Source organism: Equus przewalskii, chromosome 9 (genome assembly GCF_037783145.1).
Source record: "Equus przewalskii isolate Varuska chromosome 9, EquPr2, whole genome shotgun sequence".
Classification (NCBI taxonomy): Eukaryota; Metazoa; Chordata; class Mammalia; order Perissodactyla; family Equidae; genus Equus; species Equus przewalskii.
The window spans coordinates 50,126,543-50,146,051 of record NC_091839.1 but is presented as its reverse complement, the minus strand read 5'-3'; the positions used below and the strand labels follow the sequence as shown (position 1 = coordinate 50,146,051).

Genomic DNA, 19,509 nt, shown 5'->3' with positions numbered 1-19,509 from the left:
AGTTAGGGTCAGTGTCTCACGAGTATAAATGTCCTTGGGAGACATGTTAAATATGAAGTAATCAGAGTAACGGGAATAAAAGCTAGATCACGTAGTGCGAAGTATTAGCATGACTGATGGCTACTTTGGCCACGAGGTTTGAGGTGGTCGCATAGGAACAGGCATAATAGAGGACCCTGAAGTTCGTTTATAATAGGAACGTTCTGTAGGTTAGCTGCATGCAGTGTGACAGATACTAAGCGTGAAGAGTGACTATAGCCGCACAATATAACACCCGTTATTAATACAACCGTGATCAGGCTGGCTCCAGATGGTGCAAGAGCGATCTCGGAACCTGTGTGTCGGGGGATCTTTTGCGGGAGGGACCGGAAAAGGGGTGGGTCCTTTCTGTCGCAATGTGGGGAAGCCGCAAGCTGATCTCCTCCGGGAGTCGTTTTTTAGGAGTGCGAAGGTCTGGGTGCCGGGTCGCACAGGCTGACTGTCCGCGCTCCACCGCGTCGGCAGGTGAGTGTGTGTAGGGGGAGGTCCCTCGCACGCTGCCCGCCGTGCGGACCCGCTGTTCTGCGCAGGCGCAGGCTGCCGCTGAGCTCCTCGGGGTCTGCGCCAGTCCTGTGCTTTCGGTCTGGCCTCGGTGTCGTCGGTTGAGCGCTGGGCCTGGGTTCCCGCCCTCGCCTTCCCAGAGGCGGGGACAAATAGCTGAGGGCGAGCGGTCCTGGACGCAGGCCGCCGCCGCCGTGTCTGCAGCGACCGTCGTCTGAGGAGCTGGGCGGAGTCTCAAGGTCGCGGGCTGTCTTGGTCTGCGCGGCGGGAAGGACCCCACCGCGGCCTCCCGGCGGCGGGGAGCCTTGTGTTTATGTTTAGTGTACACACGGCTTGCCTCTTTCCAGAAAGCATCTAGGGCAGCTATACTACTTTTTGATTAATAGGCTAATTCAGGAGACAGTATGGGCAAATACGATCGAGAAAATAACGCACTGAACCTGACACAGACGACAGTTTGATGACTTCACTCCCAACATTAACCAGAAAGATAAGTTCATCCTTTATGTGAAACTCACTTAACGAATGCTGTATGTCAGGCCCTGGGAATTTTTAAATCAATGACGCCTCAAAGGTCTTTTTCAGGGCCGGCCGCTGGCCGAGTGGTTGAGTTCGCACACTCCCCTTGGGGGCCGGGATTTCGCGGGTTGGGATCCTCGGCGGGGACGTGGTGCCGCTCGTGAGGCGTGCTGAGGGGGCGTCCACACAGCAGAACCAGACGGACCTGCGTCTGGAATATACAACCATGTACTGGGCGGCTTTGGGGAGGAGGAGGAGAAGAAGAAAAAAGATTGGCAGCTGTTGTTAGCTCAGGTGCCAGTGTTAGGATAGAACTATGATCAAGATATAATAAGCAAAAAAAAAAAAAAGAGGAAAACTTAAAGGCCCACCTATAGAGGTGATAAGCTTCGTACTCTCTTACTGTGCAGCCAATAAAAATTATTTCAATCAACATGTGTCCACATGGAAAAATTATTAGGATATAGTGTAAGGAAAGTACGTTACAAATCAGTATGTGTTATGAACTAAAAGGTATAGATATGGATGGAGATATAGAGAATAGAGATGCATCAAAATTTTAGCAGTGAATATGTGATGGAGTAGGCGATCTGTCATTTAATCATTCTCGGAATTTTTTTTCAGTAAACATGTCTTTTAGAATCAGAAATTTAGGAAAAATACAATGTGAATATTTGCACATTTGGGGACTGAACATAGAAGGAGCACCTAATACATATTTGAGATCAGGGAAATTTCTTAAACAAGGTGTTTGGGGAGCTGTCTTGAAGGCGTTGGCCAGTTTTAGCAGCTGTCGGAGTGGCCGGGGGACAAGCTTGACTATCTGTGATGAGGTTTCTTTCTGGGAAATTGCACAGCGTTCCTTGAAAAGTAGGGTGTGCGTAGAGAGCTGGAGATGAGGGCGGGTGGTGGCAGGGAATGAGACAGGAGACATTTTAGGCCATTACAAGTCCACAAAAGGCCACATTCACCTCCTGAGATTGACTTTATCTTGAGGGTAGTGGGAAATTCTGAAGGAGCAACATAATCAGACTGGTGTTTAAGAAGTAGTACTTGGCAGCTGTGTAGAAAGTGGGACGGAAGCAGGCACAACTATGCTCAGGGAGGGTAGAGTAATCCAGACAGTCAGTGATTGCTGGGACTCAGGTGTGGGCAGGGCAGAGGGCCTGTTCACCGTCAGCCTGGTACTTGATAGGTACTGGATAAATGACTTTTGAACAAATAAGGTGAAATTTCCCCCATTCCTTTGAAATCTCAAATACTGGAATGATCACAGATCCAAGGTAGAGAAGGAACTAGTAAGATCCTATTTATTAATACAAACTCAATTAGTTTCTCTCAGTTGTAATGAAGTGATTTTTAAAGCTCTTGAGAATTCTGGCAATACTAATGACTAGTGGACTAATTTTCCAGAAACAGGAGCAGTCAGAGGGCGATAGTGGTCATCACTGAGTAGGGAGCAGGGACTGTGTTAAAATCTGAGGCTCAGTTTCATAATAATACCTTATATATCCTTAGCTATGTATCACAGTTTACATAATTCTCTAATATATATAATTTACCTACCTAAAGTCATAAAGGAGGTGATATTTGAACTGGGTCTTAAAAGGTAGTACAGATAGAAATGGTGGAAGAGAGAATAACATGAGCAAAAGCCTAGAAGCACAAACTTTTTTCTTTTGAGAACTTTGAATTGGATTTGGGGCAGACTGGGAAGAACCTATTAAAAAGTAAAACAAAATTTTAAAAAGCAAAAAGCTTGGGAGACAAATGTTCAGAGACTATGAAAAGACAAGGCATGAAATATGAATGACTTAGTCCATTTGAACTACTATGTAACAAAATACCACAGACTGGGTGGCTTATAAACAACAGAAATTTATTTCTCCTAGGTCTAGAAATTGGGAAGTCCAAGATTCTGTGTCTGGTGAGAGCCCACTTCCGGGTTCGTAGATGGAACTTTGTTGCTGTGCCCTCACATGGTAGAAGGGGTGAGCTAGCTCTTTGATGTCTCTTTTATAAGGGCGCTAAACCCAAACATGAGGGCTCCACCTTCATAACCTAGTCACTTCCCAAAGGCCCCACCTCCTAATAGCATCACCTTGGGATTTAGGATTTTAACATGAATTTGAGGGGGGACACAAATATTCAGACCATAGCACCATTAAATTTAAGAAAGGACACTTAACCTCACTCATGATAAATTAAAATTATAGAGATACCATTTGATATCACTTGTACCTTTTGGACTAGCAAAGATAAAAATGTTTGAAAATACATCGCATCGGTGACTATCAATGTATTATCAGTGTGGGGAAACCAGCACTAGAAACTATTGTAATTTCCCAAGGAATTGCAAATTAGTTCAAAATCCATGAGTGGCGATGACAAATTTATAAGTGCACATGTCCGTTGGCATGACAGTTCTTGGGATTTTACCTCAGGTGCTCTCAAAGGTGTATGAAATTACCTATGTAATTCAATGTTGTATGTTTGGAATAGCAAAAAATTAGAAATAAATGTCCACTAATAGGAGACTGCTTAAATAACTTATGAGATAGCCATACAATGGATTATCATGCAACCCTAAAAGAAAAGTAAGTTCTTTATACTCTGTTATGAAAAAATCTCCAAGACACCTTGATGGGTGGAAAAAGCAAAGTATGGAAGAATGTATATATTGTGATACATTTTGTATAAAATAAGAGAAATTGATACCCCAAAATGATGTATGTATAAAATATCTCTCTAGCAGCTTACATACCAATCTAGTAACAATAGTTGCCTCCAGTGAGGGAAACAAGATAGCTGGAGTCAGGGGTAGGAGAGGTACTTTCTAGTGCTTTAAAAAACTCTTATTTTGAAATAATTTAAGACTCACAAGAAGTTGTAAAGATAGTACAGAGAATTTCCATATGCCCTGCACCCAACTCAGTGATATCTTGCCTAACCATAATACTTTGTAAAAGCCAGGAAACTGACGTTTGTATTATACTGTTAACTAAACTAGGGAGCTTATTTGGATTTCACCCTGTTTGCATGCACACGTGTTGTGTGTGTATGTTACCACATGTAGAGATTTGTGTAATAACCATCACAATCAAGATGTGGAACTGTTCCATGATCGTAAAGAAATTTCCTGATACTATTCCTTTATACTCAGACCCTACCCCCAACCTTGGCAATCACTGGATCTGTTCTCCATTACTATAGTTTTGCCATTTCAAGAGTGTTAATTAAATGGAATTGTATGAACCTTTTGAATTTTTTTTCCCCCACTCATCATAAATACCCTTGAAATTCATCCAAATTGTTGCATATATCCATAGTTCATTCCTTTTGATGTCTCAGCAGTATTTCATGATATAGATATACCACAGTTTGCTTAACCATTCGCCTATTGTAGGATATTTTGGTTGTTTCCAGTTTTTAGCTATTATGAATAAAGCTGCTATGAACATTTATATGCAGGTTTTAGTGTGGACATAAGTTTTCATTTCTCTGGGATAAGTGCCCAGGAATGTAATTGCTGGGTTGTATGATAAGTATACGTGTACCTTTATTGGAAACTGATAAACTGCTTTCCATAGTATCTGTGCCATTTTACATTCCCACTAGCAATATGTAAGAGATTTGGTTGCTTCATATCCTGGTCCACACTTGGTAATGTTAGGATGGTTAAATTTTGGCCAGTTTGATAGATATGTAGTGGCTTTTATTTGCATTTCTCTAATGGCTATTGATATTTAACATCTCGCATGCTTATTTACGTCTGTATATCCTCTTTGATGAAATGTCTGTTCATGTCTTTTTATATCCATTTTATAATACCCACACTCATTTTATAATTGGATTAGGATTGCTTGTTTTTTTGTGTGTGGGAGTTGATGTTTTGTTTGTTTTTTACTGTTGAGTTTAAAGAATATCCTTATATATATTCCAGTTATAAGTTCTCCGTGGGATATATGTTTTGCAAATATTTCCTCCCAGTCTGTGACTTGTCTTTTCTTTTTCTTAACAGGATCTTCTGCAGAGCAAAAATTTTTAATTTTGATTAAGTCCAATGTAATCATTATTTCCTTTTATGGATTGTGCTTTTGCTGTCCGATGTAAGAACTCTGTGCCTAACTATAAGTCGTGAAGATCATCTCCTATGTTTTCTTCTAAAAGTTTTATAGTTTTGCATTTAAATCAGTGGTCCATTTTGAGTTCATTTTTGTGTAAGTTATCAGATTTAGATCGAAGTTTTCTTTGTTATCTGTGACATCCAGTTGTTTCAACACCATTTATTGAAAAGACTGTTCTTCCGACATTGAACTGCTTTGCACCATTGTCAAAAAATCAGTTGGGTGAACTGTTTTTTTAATCTCTAGACTCTCTTCTGTTGTGTTGATATTTGTATCTGTCCCTCTTCCAATACCACACTGTCTTGATTACTATAGCTCTATGGTAAGTCTTAAAATTAGCTATTGTGATTCCTGTAACTTTATTCTTCTTTTTCAATATTGTTTTAGCTATTCTATTTCTTTTGCCTTTTCATATAAATTTTGGAATCAGCTCATCTGTATCTACAAGAAAAAGCTATTGGGATTTTGCTAGAAATTGTATTAAACTTATAGATCAATTTGGGGAGAATTGATGTTGAGTCTTCCAATCCATTAATACGGTATGTCTCACCATTTATTAGGCTGCCTTTCATTTCTTGTATCAGTGTTTTATACAAATTTTTAACATACAGGCACTGTACATGTTTTGTTAGATTTACTCAACACTGAAAGTATTTCATTCTTTTTTAGACTGATTTTGCATGATATATATAGCATTTTAAATTGTGCCTTCCAATTTTTCATTGTTTGTATGTAGGAACAATTGACTTTTGTGTGTGTTGACCTTATAATCTGTGACCTTGCTTAACTCATTTATTAGTTCCAGGGGCTTTTTTTTTTAAGATTCCTTGGAATTTTCTGCATAGACAATCATGTCATCTGCAAAGAAGGACAGTTTAATTTCTTCCTTTCCATTGGTATGCCTTTTATTTCCTTTTCTTACCATATTGCATTTGCTAAAATTTTTAGTAGTATCTTGAATAGATGTCATGAGACTACATTCTTGCCATGTTCCTGATTTTAGAGATAAAGCAAGTGTGTTGTTGATTTGAGACCTTTCCTCTTTTCTGATATGAATATTTAGTGCTATAAATTTCCCTTTAAGTACTGCTTTAGCTATGTCCACAGATTTATATATATAGTATATTTAAATTTATTTCAATTTTATTTCCCTGAGACTATCTTTGACTTGTGGATTGTTTACAAGTGTGTTGTTTAATTTCCAAGTGTTTTCTTCTTTTCATGTTATTTTTCTGTTATTTATTTCTAGAGTCCATTGTAGCAGAGAAAATACTTTATGATGTCACTTCTCTTAAAGTTGTGAAAGTTTGTTTTTTATTCCAGGATATGGTCTATTATTATGAATGCTCCATACGTTCTTGAAAGAATGTATATTCTGTTTTTGTTTTAGTGGAGTGTTTTATAAATTTTAATTAGATCTTATTGATTGATGGTGTTGTTTAGTTCTTCTGTGTCCTTACTGATTTTTGTCTCGTTGTTCTATCAATTACTGAGAGAGGGGTGTTGAAGCTCCCAACTATAGTTGTAGATTTGTTAATTTCTCCTCTCAGTTCTGTCAATTTTTGCTTTATGTGTTTTGAAATTTTGTTGTTTGGTGAATACACATTTAGAATTGCTTTGTCTTCTTGGTGCATTGTCCCTTTTATCATAATGTAATATCCCTGGTAATTTTCTTTCCTCTAAGGTCTAATTTGTCTAAATGTTTATTGAAAAACTAAATGTTCTACAGCAGAGTAACTAGTTTATAAAAGCAGGTCCCTATGTAAGTTGGTACATATAGACTGGATGAGTGTTTATTTTAGTATGTTTTACATATGTATGTGTATATTTTTTCCTCTGTAAAGGGCTGTGAGCATATGTATAAACCCACTTCATGTAGCTAACATGGAAGTGACAGAATTTGACCTAGTTGTGACAAATAATCTCAGAATTAATATTACCCTAGTTTAAAAGGTAATGTTTTAATTTGAATTCCTTTTTTTATGATTTTGTGTGGCATAATGTGGGTGCAAACACTAATGGCATGGAAAACTTTTACATATTCATTACTTGTTTTTGCTAATTATAATTTCAGAAATGTTTGATTAGAGTTAGATGGCAGAATGCAAGACCTTTATTTTATTCTAAAATATAAAATAAAGAAAAAAATATTTTGTTTATCAATTTTACTAAAAGTTGCTATATAAAATAGTTTCTTCAGTTACATGCATATCAGGGATTCATACTGTGCAATGCTTTCTCTAAATATTTAATTTTTTTTTTCAGTTTATTCAGAGAACCAGCTCAGTTGGACTCTACCAATTAAACCGTGGATTTTCAGTGAATATAGAATCATGTGGTTTAAATCCTGTAAAATGACTTTTGTCTGTTTTAATAGAATGAAAAGTTACAGGTAAGTTTATTCATTACTGTGACAAAAATTTACATAATTATGTGCAATAATAGTTTAGTATTGATTGTGTTTAATAAACCCTGTCAGTATGTAATAGCTCATGTGGTTTGATTAGGGTAGTTTTTATTTATTTAAATTTCTTATTTTTTTCACAACTTTTAAATTTGGAAAATTTAAAACCCACAGGAAACTTGTAATACACTGTACATCCAGTGCATATCTGTCTTCCATATTCAGAGAGAGTTTTTATTTTAATAAAAGACATGTTACTTGGAGAAGTACTTTTTACTTCCTCATAATATCCTTATGAGGATATTATAATACCATGCTTAAAATCATAAATGATTTGAGTGCAACATAAATACGGTAAGGTGGATAAGTATACATTCTAGGTAGTAAGACTGAATCAAAGTAATGTCGTTCTGTATTTGTATTTTATAAATTAATTTTTACCCTTCTGAGAAATATTGCATAAAGTATGAGCTCTGTTTTCCAAGTGCATGCTTTTACTTCTTGTAAATGGGTTAGCTCCTTTAAGATTGAGTCTATGTGAAATCGTTCTTAGCCAACTGAGCAACTACCTACTGTTATCTACTGTAAGTTAATCCTTGATTACTGAGGCTTTGCATGAAGCATGGAAATGAAGGGTAATGTTCACAAGATAATATTAAAGAAGAGTGACGTTTAACTCCTGAAAGGATAAGTAATCAATATAGAGTGTACTCTATGTAGCTAAAAAAAATGGTAAATATTTGAATGGCATTACCTATTCTAATGTAACAACCTTATTCTCTTTTACCCAAGAACCTTTAGAGGATTTTCTTACCAAGTACTTTGACCTGGAACTCAGTGTAGTGTCTCTCTGATCCCTGTGTAGTCCCTGTTTGATCCCATTTGATTAAAAAAAATTTTTTTTAGATGAATTATGTACTTTTCTGGGCCTTCTCCTTCAGGTTATTCATTTGACAAATGTTTCCTAAGCACCAGCTGTGTTCCAGGAACTGTGCTAGTCACTAGGAATAAAATGGTAAGCGAGACAGTGCAGGCCTTGCCCTCACAGTGCTGATGTGCTAGTAGGGAGACATGATCAAATAATCACAGAGCCCATGAAGAAGCACAAAGTTGTGTAGGAGTTAAAATAGGGAAATATGTCTCAGTTTTGAGAGTCAGGGAAGACTTTTTAGATGACGTTCCATTTAAACCTAAGACCTGAAGAAGGAAAAGGAATTAATTAGGTGTATAGAGGAGGAAAGGGAGAATGAGAGAAGAATGTTCCAGGCAGGGGGAGCAACATACACAAAGTACCTGAGGAAGGAGCAAGCCTGGTCAGTTCAAAGCATGGAAAGAACGCCCTTGTGGAGGAGGAGGCGAGTAGTGGAAAATGAATTTGGAGAGGGAAGAAATTAGGGACCAAATAATTCAGAGCATTGTAGGCCATGCTGAGGATTTTGGTCTTTTTCCTGATGTCACTGGGAAGCCATGGAAGCATTTTAAGTGGCAAATAGCATGATCATATTTATATTTCAGAACAGTCACTCTGGGTGCATTGTGGAGAACAGATTGGATGGGAACGAGGTTGGAAGCAGGCAGACTAATTAAAAGGCTAGGACATGGTTCAAGCAAGAGATGATGGGAGCTTGGATAGGCTGATAGCCGTAGAAATGGAGAGAAGAAGATGGAGGCACCTGGGTTCAAATCCTGGCTCCACTGCTTACTTAATGTCTCTGAGCCTACTTTTTCTTAAGTGTGTAATAGGAACAATAATAATACCTACCTTCTGGAGTTACCAGGAGGATTAAATGAGATGACTTATGACACATGGAGTTCTTAAACAGTACCTGCCATTTAGTAAATGCTCAATAAATGGTTACTGCTACTACTGCAGCTATCAATATTAGATGTGACCCACAAGGCCAAGTTTTATAAAGCTCGTTTTTTGTTGTAACTTACTTTAAAAGCAAATTAATTTTGTTTCAACTGTAAATAGGTACATATATATTTATATGCAGTGTGGTTATAAGAAAACTTGGTTTTAAAGCATCAAAAATGAACAATACATGTATTTAGAATCTAATAAATTGTAAATTAGAATATCTTTCTGCATAATCTATCCCATATTACATTTTTTAAAGTGGCAGTTTTTGCCTGGTTCTTCATTTGACCTTGTAGGTACCCTTGGACAAGACTGTACAGCACTTCTGGAACCACTGTAGACAGCAGTGAGGTGAAAACCTTCCTGGCCCTGGCTCACAGGTGGTGGGATGAGCAAGGAGTGTATGCGCCTCTTCATTCTATGAACGACCTGAGGGTGCCATTCATTAGGTAACCTTTAGAGAGTCTAAGTCTTTTAAAATGCAGCTATTTTCAATATTCATCTTTTTAGGAGTTCATTTTTCCTCTTGGTTTATACCTAGGTTCAAAATGCTGCATTTTAAGTTTGCTTTAGAAATTGGGAAGATTCTTTTAGATGTCCATTGTTTGAAACCATTAATTTTTTAAATAATATTGCCTAATTTCTAGGCTGCTTTCCTAAATTAACTTGAAATATTCCAGTCAGCTTAACTGGAATTAAATCCTTACAAAAAGGAACTAGGGTCCTATGGCATCAAGGTCAATTTATAGCGACTTTGACCTTTAGGCAGTTCTGATAAAGGGAATACTACTGAGACAGTTCAGTTCAATAAATATTTATGAGAACTTAGCTTGTACAGAACTTGGAGGCTAGATTCTGTGAAAACTACTATGATATTCGTCATTCGAAACACAGTCCACGTACTACAGGGACTTGTAGTTTGCTGTGGGAGAGAAAGGCAAGGGTTCATCAGACTTCATTTATCAAGAAATTGTTCATTCGTTCTTCTGTCCGTTTATTTATTTATTCACTAAACATTTTTCAGCAGCTGATATGGGCAAGGCACTGTAATAGACACAGAAAATCAGACTCAGATGCCCTCAAGAAACTTTCTGATTGGTTTCAGCTGGTTCATCCAGAATCAGCACAGCAAAAGTAAATATTGGTACCTTTTGATTACCACTGAGTTAGTAGATCACTGAAACACTATGGCAGAGAAAAGCAGAAATGTCATTCTATTAAGCTAGATCAGTGGTTCTCAAGGTGTAGGCCCTGGACTAGCAACATCAGTATCACCTGGGAATCATTGGAAATGCAAAATTCTCAGGTCTCACCCTGGTGCTCCTACTTTGGGGAGTCAGCAGTCTGGTTTAGCAAACCTTCCAGGTGATTCAGATTCACCCTCAGCTTGAGAACTACTCAGTTCAAACTACTGTGACACCATTATTTAGACATCACACTAAAACAGATCACCCAGGGCAATGCAAGTTATGGCTAGAAGTTTAGATTTTCTTCTGAGCATAATTGGAAGCTATGAAAGGGAAGTGGTATGATCTAAATTATGATTTAAAGGAATCATTTTGGCCGATCTGTGAAGAATGGATTGGACTTCATTTGAAATGGGCCCTTTCTGTATATTATAACATTTTAAAGTTATCTACTTAACCACTATCTAGGTTATTCTTAGAAATCAATTAATTTTAACAGCAATAAAAGATATCCTTATTGTATGGAACATTTATTTTAATATAAGGTATAATTAAAATTCATATACTCTAGCTTAAAATTTAATTTACAGTGCCATTAGGTATATATCAGTGTGTGTATATGTGTGCTTATATTTGCATATGTGGTAAATTATTGCTATGATTATCTTAGAATTAAGTTTACTTGATTTGAATGCCTGTTTACATGATCTTGGAAACATCACTAACTTAGAAGATTAAAAGAGGCTTAATTTAGAAAGGAACATAGGTAAATTCTGAATATATGGATCTCCAATCTGCTTCTTCTAAGCCCTGCAGAATAACCTATTTGTTGCTGACATGAAATGGTCTAGCAAGTTCTGACAAAGTAGCTAATAGATGTCTCAGGTATATGATATCTCAAGCCAATAAAATTAGGTTAATCTAAGATAGATTATCTTTAAAGTTTTTCTTTAGATTATTACTGAAGTAATAATTGTCATAATTATTACTAGATTATTTCAAGAGCTTTACTTTAAGCCTTCTGCTTTGGACTACTTAAAATATCTTATAAATTATACATAGTATAGTAAGTTATTAATGCTGAAAATACCCCTAAATCAATAATCCATTTAAAATGAGTTTAATATTTCCTTGAAAATTATATACTTTTAAAACTTTATTGATAAAATTAATAATTTGTTCTTATATGCTTTGAATTTTTTTAAGAGACAATCTTTTGAAAACAGTTGCTAATCACCAGCCAGGAAAACCTTTGTCTGGGATGAAGATTCTTGATGTTGGCTGTGGTGGTGGATTGTTAACTGAAGTAAGTCATTTACAACTTTCCTGCCATTTTTAACTGGGAAGAAAAATTGATAAGAAGTGAGCGTATGCTTATTTATCCTTTAACAAATAGTATTGTTCATTAGAAAAAAGAAATGTATGGGGCCAGCCCGGTGGCGCAGCAGTTAAGCGCACACGTTCTGCTTCTCAGCAGCCTGGGGTTCGCCAGTATGGTTCCTGGGTGCGGACATGGCACTGCTTGGCAAAAGCCATGCTGTGGTAGGCGTCCCACGTATAAAGTAGAGGAAGATGGGCATGGATGTTAGCTCAGGGCCAGTCTTCCTCAGCAAAAAGAGGAGGATTGGCAGTAGTTAGCTCAGGGCTAATCTTCCTAAAAAAAAGAAATGTATAATATTTTTCTGATTATAAAAGTAATCCATGCTTTTTACTTTCTTAAAAATGTATATATAAAAATTTCAGAAAATTATAGTGAAGGATTTTTTTCTTTAACAGAAAAATGGGGCACTGGTTATTCGAATAGCTTTGAAAATTTTGTTGTCTTTTCTATGCCAAGAGATTAGGCAGTTTCCACTGGTTTAAATGCAGTGATGAGCCATCCTTTTGCATTTGCTTCAATATCAAAACTTAACAGAGTTTTGCCTACTTGTGGGGCTTTCCCCTTCTTAAGTACTTTAGAGTACTTGGAAGAATACTCATTCTCCCTGTGAAGAATATTTGCTTGAGTTTATGGTAAATTTATGCCCTGCAGCTCTATTTTGTATTCTTCTATCAACACAATAACTTTTTGTTTCAACGCTGCATTATAATCTGATCTTTGAAAGATATTTTAAGCAACAGTATAGGAAACAAGTGTAAGCTAATGTTCACTGGGATGTGGTACTGTCAAGGTCCGTAACAGCCACCTTGACAGTGAGGCTACCGGTGGTCTTTGATGCAAAGCTAAGTTTCCACATGCACAGAAAACGTGTCCTTCATATGGCGGTGGGCTGGTTGCTTTTGACATCAATTATAAAATTTTAAGAAATATAAAATATGTGAAAATGCATCACTTGGAATCAAGAATATGTAGTGTATCAAATTATAAATGAGCACAGTTTTACTATACATGTTCTACAATCTTCTCAGTGTATTATTACAGGTCTCATGTCATTAAAGTTAAAATAATTTGATTTATACTTTTAACTTATTGACTAAGAGTTATAAAATAAATGCTATGCAAGTTTTGATCAAAATTAAGGCTGTGTTAAAAACTTGGGCATGTCATGGGAAATGATTGAATATAAAAGCTGAAAGAAGAGTTAGCTATGAAGAGTCATTTCTAATCACAGAACTATCAAGAAAAAATCATTCTTTAGAAAATTTGAATGTCAGCAATTTTTGCTATTTTTATAATGACATGTTACATTTATTACACTTTAAATATGTTAATACTATACTATGTGCATGTAAATGTATCCAGAGAATGTAGACAAAATTTTTTTCAAGTGGTTCTTGATACATTTTTTGTAGTTGTGATTATTGTTCTTTTAGGTTTTTTATTATGGAAATTTTCAAACGTGAACAAACTAGAGAAAATGGTATAATGAACTTCCATGTGCCCATAAATGATCTCTGATAATCATCCCCTGGTGGTTAATCTTGGTTCGTTTTTGATAAGCTTTTTATTGCTAACGTGTGTTCTGTTTTCTTCCTGAGGGTAACGGTTTTTTATGCCATTAGCCTCTAGGGCGGCTTGGGGCTTCAGTTATTGGAATTGATCCTGTGGCTGAGAACATTGAAACAGCGCAGCGCCATAAATCATTTGATCCGGTTCTGGATAAGAGGATAGAGTACAGAGCCTGTGCCCTGGAAGAGATTGTGGAAGAAACTGCAGAAACGTTTGATGCTGTCATAGCTTCTGAAGTTGTAGAGCATGTGACTGATCTAGAAACATTTATACAGTGCTGCTGGCAAGTGTTGAAAGTAAGACTTATGGACTTAACTTGTTTGTTTTTTCTTTTAAGTGTGTGTTTGTATCTATAGCAATAAATCTTTCATAATACTGGAAACCAGGAACCCAGGATTAGGGGACAGCATCTCTGCTGGAGGTTACTTCTGCCTCTCAGCTTGCCCTCTGGGGTTTTCCAGCTCCAGTATCTTGATATCCAGGGATCTTGAAAGATGTTGGTGCTGAACGTTATAATACAAACAATAGATTTATAGCGATATTTTTCCATTGGTATAGTCTGGATTAAATACCTAATACACATTGAATGACAATTGCTAAGAAATTGATTTGGATTAATACCTAAAAATCAACACTTAACATTTGTTAAGTAACTGTGATAAGTATAACAGTTTTCAGCTGATAAAAGATTGCTTCATACATATGATCTCACCTACAACCAGTGAGGAAAGTAAGGCAGGCATTGTTGTGACCTCCTTTGACCCAATGAAAATTAGAATTTGAGAGATGTCAAAGGTCACTTGGTCTTTAAGTCAAAGGTCAGTAGACACTTAAGTGGTGCTTAAGGCTACATCTTTTGATTCCAAGTCTGGTTCTTCCCAGACTTCACTACTGTGCTTATATAATTTGCCATATGTAGTCCTCTGAAGGTGGTTCCAAACTTGCTTTTAATAAATATCCTTAAAGTATTATTATTATTGTCACTATATGGATGCTGCTGTTTATGTATTCAAGAGATAACACCCTCAAGTCAAGAGCTAAAAGAATGAAATGCTTAGCCTTACCTAAATAGAGCTTTTTAAAAATACTCCTTTTTAAAAAATAATTTTAGATTGATAGAAGAGTTGCAAAGATAGTATAGCATGTTCCCAAATATATACTCTTCACCCAATTTCCCCTACTGTTAACGTTTTATAGAACAAGGGTAGGAGCTAGGGTGAGGCAAGTGAGGCACGTAGGGCACGAAATTGAAGGAGGCACGCAATCTGCGGAGCCCTCTCCATTTGCACGTGGTGGAGGGTGCGTGCGTGCGTCCTTCAGATTCAAGCCCTCCGTGCCTCACTTGCCTCACCGTAGTCTCAGCCCTGTACATGACCCATAGTACAGTCCTCAAAACGAAGAAATTAACCTTGACATTATGCTGTTAACTACACTGCAGAGCTCGTTAAATTCCATTAGTTTTTCCACTAGTGTCATGTTTCTGTTGCAGGATCCAATCCAGGATCCCACACTGCATCTAGTTGCCATGTCTCCTTACTCTCTTTCAGTTTGTAGCAGTTTCATGGTGTTTCCCCTTAAATGAGTTTTGTTGGGCTTATCTCCTATTTTCCAGGCAAAACGCCTTAATTATTACTTTCGTGTTGTGTGTCCGTCAGTATGTATGAATGAGATTCTTTCACACATATGGCAAATGCTGGCATTATGGAATTTAAAACTAACTTTTGCTTTAATGGAAAGCCTATTTTTAAAACACAAATGACCATTGCTCACCAATATTTTTTAGAGTAAGATTTTGCAGAACACAGATTAGATATTCATAAGTGGTTTTCTCCCCTAGTTCTTTTTTCTTTTCTTTTTTTTTTTTAAGATTTTATTTTTCCTCTTTCTCCCTAAAGCCTTCCGGTACATAGTTGTATATTTTTGGTTGTGGGTCCTTCTAGTTGTGACACGTGGGACGCCGCCTCAGCATGGCTCGTTGAGCAGTGCCATGTCCACACCCAGGATCCAAACCTGCGAAACCCTTGGCCGCCAAAGCAGAGTGTGTAAACTTAACCACTTGGCCACAGGGTAGCTCCTTTTCTCCTAGTACTATTGAGATATAATTGACACATAAGTGATTCTTAATAAGATATTTTAGAATACTAGAGGTTTATAGAGAAAAGTTACAATGTGTGATGAAACAGTGTCTGATATTTTAGTTTTTAATTTAAGGATACATTCCAATATTTCAGGGCCCCTCTTATCTTTTTTATTTTTGATTTGGGTGGTACTTGATGTATTCTCTCTCTCTTTATATATATATATATATATATATGATTATTTTGGGGGGAATCTTTGGCATGTTATCCCCTTCAGGCTAATGAGAACATGTAAAAGAGGGAGGAGACATTAACATCCTTGCCATTTGTGGAAGTAAATATAGGAAACACCATAGTAGTCGCTAAAAAATGGCAGAATAAACAGTCCCATAAATGGTTTGCATTCATCTAAGTGCTTATCTTGAGCTCTTCATATTTTTTATACTAATGAGATGAAAACAAAACAAAAAACTTTCAAACTTTAATCATTAATGTTTTTGTCAGAGAACTTACTGGCACTGCTCGCCTGCACAAGATGGGAGCAGTGTGCTGGACCAAACAAGTCAGACAGGTCTAGCCCCCAAAGAGAAAACAGCATTGACATGTGGGAACATCAGTGTGACATGGAGCAAGGAAGAGCAGCCTGATCTCATTTCTGTATTTTTATTATAAAGTATTTGATATGTACAGAAGAATGTATAATATAAATGTGAAGTAGTATATGATTTACAAGTTGTAAGCACTGTTGCGTAAACTCAGTGAGTGCATCTGTAGTGGACTACCTTTAACAATGAATTTTCCAAGAGAAAAAATACTATTTTGGCCAATTATATTTTATTCATACTTATGTATCTTAATTGCACTGAGACTATTGAAGGAAGGAGGAGGGTGGGGGAAGCCAAGCCTTTACCTGACTGACATTCCTGACGTTTAATATTTTACTTCTATACATATTTTTTTTAGCCCGGTGCTTCTTTATTCATTACTACAATCAACAAGACACAGCTGTCCTATGCCTTGGGAATTGTTTTTGCAGAGCAAATTGCAGGTATTGTACCAAAAGGTACTCATACATGGGAGAAGTTTGTTTCACCGGAAATGCTCGAGAGCATTCTGGAATCAAGTAAGTATTAAGAATTTTTCCAACTTTCAAGGCCTAACTGAACTTTTAATGGACCTATGATTATTAATCACACAACCTAGCACTTCACTAATAGGCCACTATTCTTTGGATGTTGGTTTCCTCTCCTTAGCTAGATCATAAACTCCTTGAAGGTAGGTGTACGTGTTAGACACCACTTCCCTCTCAGCTGTGGCACCTAACCCTCGGCCACGCAAATCACAGGTGATCAGTGAATACTTTTTGGCTGTTTAGTCCCCACTTGTTTAAGGATGAAGAACAAACATCTATTATTCACACATCCTGTTTGTCCTATTGAAAGCCTGCTTGTGTCAGCTTATCTTACATATTATTTTTCCTGATCCCTCTATTTTTGGACGTATTTTGAACTTCAGTGTCACTTTTTAAGCATTTTATGCTAGTTATAGCATGCCTTATATTATGGTTATTTTGGTATTTTTAACCTCCTTTCCGGCTTGAAGGCAAGCCCATGTCTCCTTTTTGTACTCCCTGTAAAGCCTAGCTCTGCCTTACACATCATGAGCACTTGATTTATGTGTTGAGTTCCTGCCGAATAATAACATCTGTCAGATTGTTTGGCATTTGGTATTCCTGTTGAGTACTTAGACTCATGGATATCTCAAGCTTTTTGTTCATCTAACAGTGTATCAATAAACTTGATTTTACTTGGAATATTATCAGTCTGATGCAATATAGTAAGTTCTAAAAATTTCTGCAAGTAACCTTGTTGAAAATAGAGTAGAAAAAATATTTTAAAGATGCTTTATAGGAACAATCACTTGTTGGCAGGTATATCCTAATACATCTAAGATTTATTGAATACTTGCCAAATTTCAAACACTGCTGCTTTACACACATACCTCATCTAATCCTAACACCTCTATGATATATGTTCTGTAGATGTGAGAAAGCTGAGAGGTTCAGAAAGATTAAGTGATGCCCAGGGTCACCATCTGTTAGGTGCCAGGGCTGGGATCTGACCCCGGAAGTCCACCTTAGAGTTTAGGTTCTACGCTGCAGCAAAGAATGATCTGTACATGGTGACAGAGTAATTTTGCCTACTGAGTTAGGAATCCTTTTTTAATATGGAGAGCTGCATGAGACTTTCGGCACTTGAACTATTTATTAAATCTACTCTTTCTGATTTTCATTTTCAGATGGTCTGTCTGTTCAAACGGTGGCAGGAATGTTCTACAACCCCTTCTCCCGGTACTGGCATTGGAGTGAGAACACCAGCCTTAACTATGCAGCTCATGCTGTGAAATCCGGGGCTCAGGAACACCAGGTGCCTGCGGAGTCTGTTCTAAAGGAGGAAACCGAAGAGCTCCAAGCTACAGCCTCCACCATCGCAGGTGTGCGCGAAGAGGTGAAGAAATGAATTGTTTCTAAGGACTGTAGTAATATGACTTGAATGTCTGATGTTTACAAATATGAAAAATAGGTAATTTATCTTTTGAGAGAGGATCATGAAGAAAAGAAAGTCAATAAAAAGAGCTAAAACCTTGGATAAAAGTTTTTGTTATTTCATCTAATAGCTACTTTCAGGGGATTATTCTACAGATAAGAAAGTTTTGTCAAGGGGGCCAGCCTGGTTGCATAGTGGTTGGGTTCACGTGCTGCACTTTGGCAGTCTGGGGTTTGCAGGTTCGGATCCCAGGTGTGGACCTATGTACTGCTCATCAAGCCATGGTGTGGCAGCGTCCCACATACAAAATGGAGGAGGATTGGCACAAGTGTTGGCTCGGAGACAATCTTCCTCAAGTGGAAAGAGGAAGATTGGCTACAAATGTTAGCTCAAGCCAATATTCCTCACCAAAAAAAAAACGTTTTGTCAAGGTGTTGTGTGATCTAGGAATTTAAGTTCCTCAGCCTTAGTTATATAAATAGGGTGCTCATATTTCACTTCATCTTACATATGTGTGTGTGTGTGTGTGTGTGTGTATATATATATATATGTATGTGTGGTATAATATGATTTAATTTAAAGGAATCTGTATTGTCCTTTATTTAGTTTTAGTTAAAGGCAGTTATGCTTCTGACTGATGAAAACTAAATATAGTTTTATACCACTTTTATTTGGGAAGATAAAAAACATTTTTTCTTTTAAATTTTAGTTTCCTGGAAAGCAAATGGAATGTTAAATATATATTAGATTTGAATTCAAACATTAAAATCAAGAATTTCAGATTATGTTGGACATACTTCTCTATATAGTCCCATAATGTTGTATGGTGCCTTTTTTTTAAGTAGAAAGGATTTTTTTAAACTCAATTTAAAAGTTCAGTTATAGAAATTTCCTTTCTAGATAGTGGTTTTATAATTAAAGAGACTGACTTGAAATATATTTTTATGCCTCTTGAAGTACATGAGTCTCTGGCTTTTTCTGAAAGCCCAGATGCTGTATAAGGACAAACACAGAGGGTGTTGACCACACGTGACACATGTGACTTGAATGCACATGACCACGTAGGATCCGAGTTGCTTTCTGGCTTTTTCACTACAAGCTCATGTGTTTTCTGTCTTCCTTTGTCAGTGTCTGTCAGCTTGGGCTCCTCAGGCAAACGCTTCCATCTTAGTTTATCATTTGCTTGTTCTCAGTGGCATTGCGGGGAGGAAACAAATTTAAAGAATTAAAAGAGAAATTTTAACAACAGTTGCTAATCTCTAGGGGGATAAAGATTAGGAGCTCCTACTGGCTTCCA

At 37.0% G+C, this 19,509-nt stretch overlaps 1 protein-coding gene across 6 annotated transcripts; it reads left to right on the top strand.

The window, feature by feature from the left end:
- The first annotated feature begins 189 nt into the window (after positions 1-189).
- Positions 190-18,319, top strand: COQ3 (coenzyme Q3, methyltransferase). 6 transcript variants are annotated; one of them, XM_070556744.1, is made up of 10 exons: positions 370-504; positions 2,952-3,050; positions 5,081-5,508; positions 5,986-6,082; positions 7,452-7,578; positions 9,748-9,900; positions 11,845-11,944; positions 13,642-13,884; positions 16,630-16,789; positions 17,965-18,319. In XM_070556744.1, exons 3-10 carry the CDS (start codon positions 5,506-5,508, stop codon positions 18,183-18,185), a joined length of 1,104 nt encoding a protein of 367 aa, XP_070412845.1. In that variant the 5' UTR covers positions 370-504; positions 2,952-3,050; positions 5,081-5,505; the 3' UTR covers positions 18,186-18,319. The 6 variants fall into 6 exon arrangements, with proteins under 6 accessions (XP_008517635.1, XP_008517636.1, XP_070412842.1 ...); XM_070556741.1 differs by lacking the exon at positions 5,081-5,508 and having other exon boundaries at positions 365-504; positions 927-3,050; XM_070556742.1 differs by lacking the exon at positions 5,081-5,508 and having other exon boundaries at positions 369-504.
- The last annotated feature ends 1,190 nt before the right edge of the window (positions 18,320-19,509 follow it).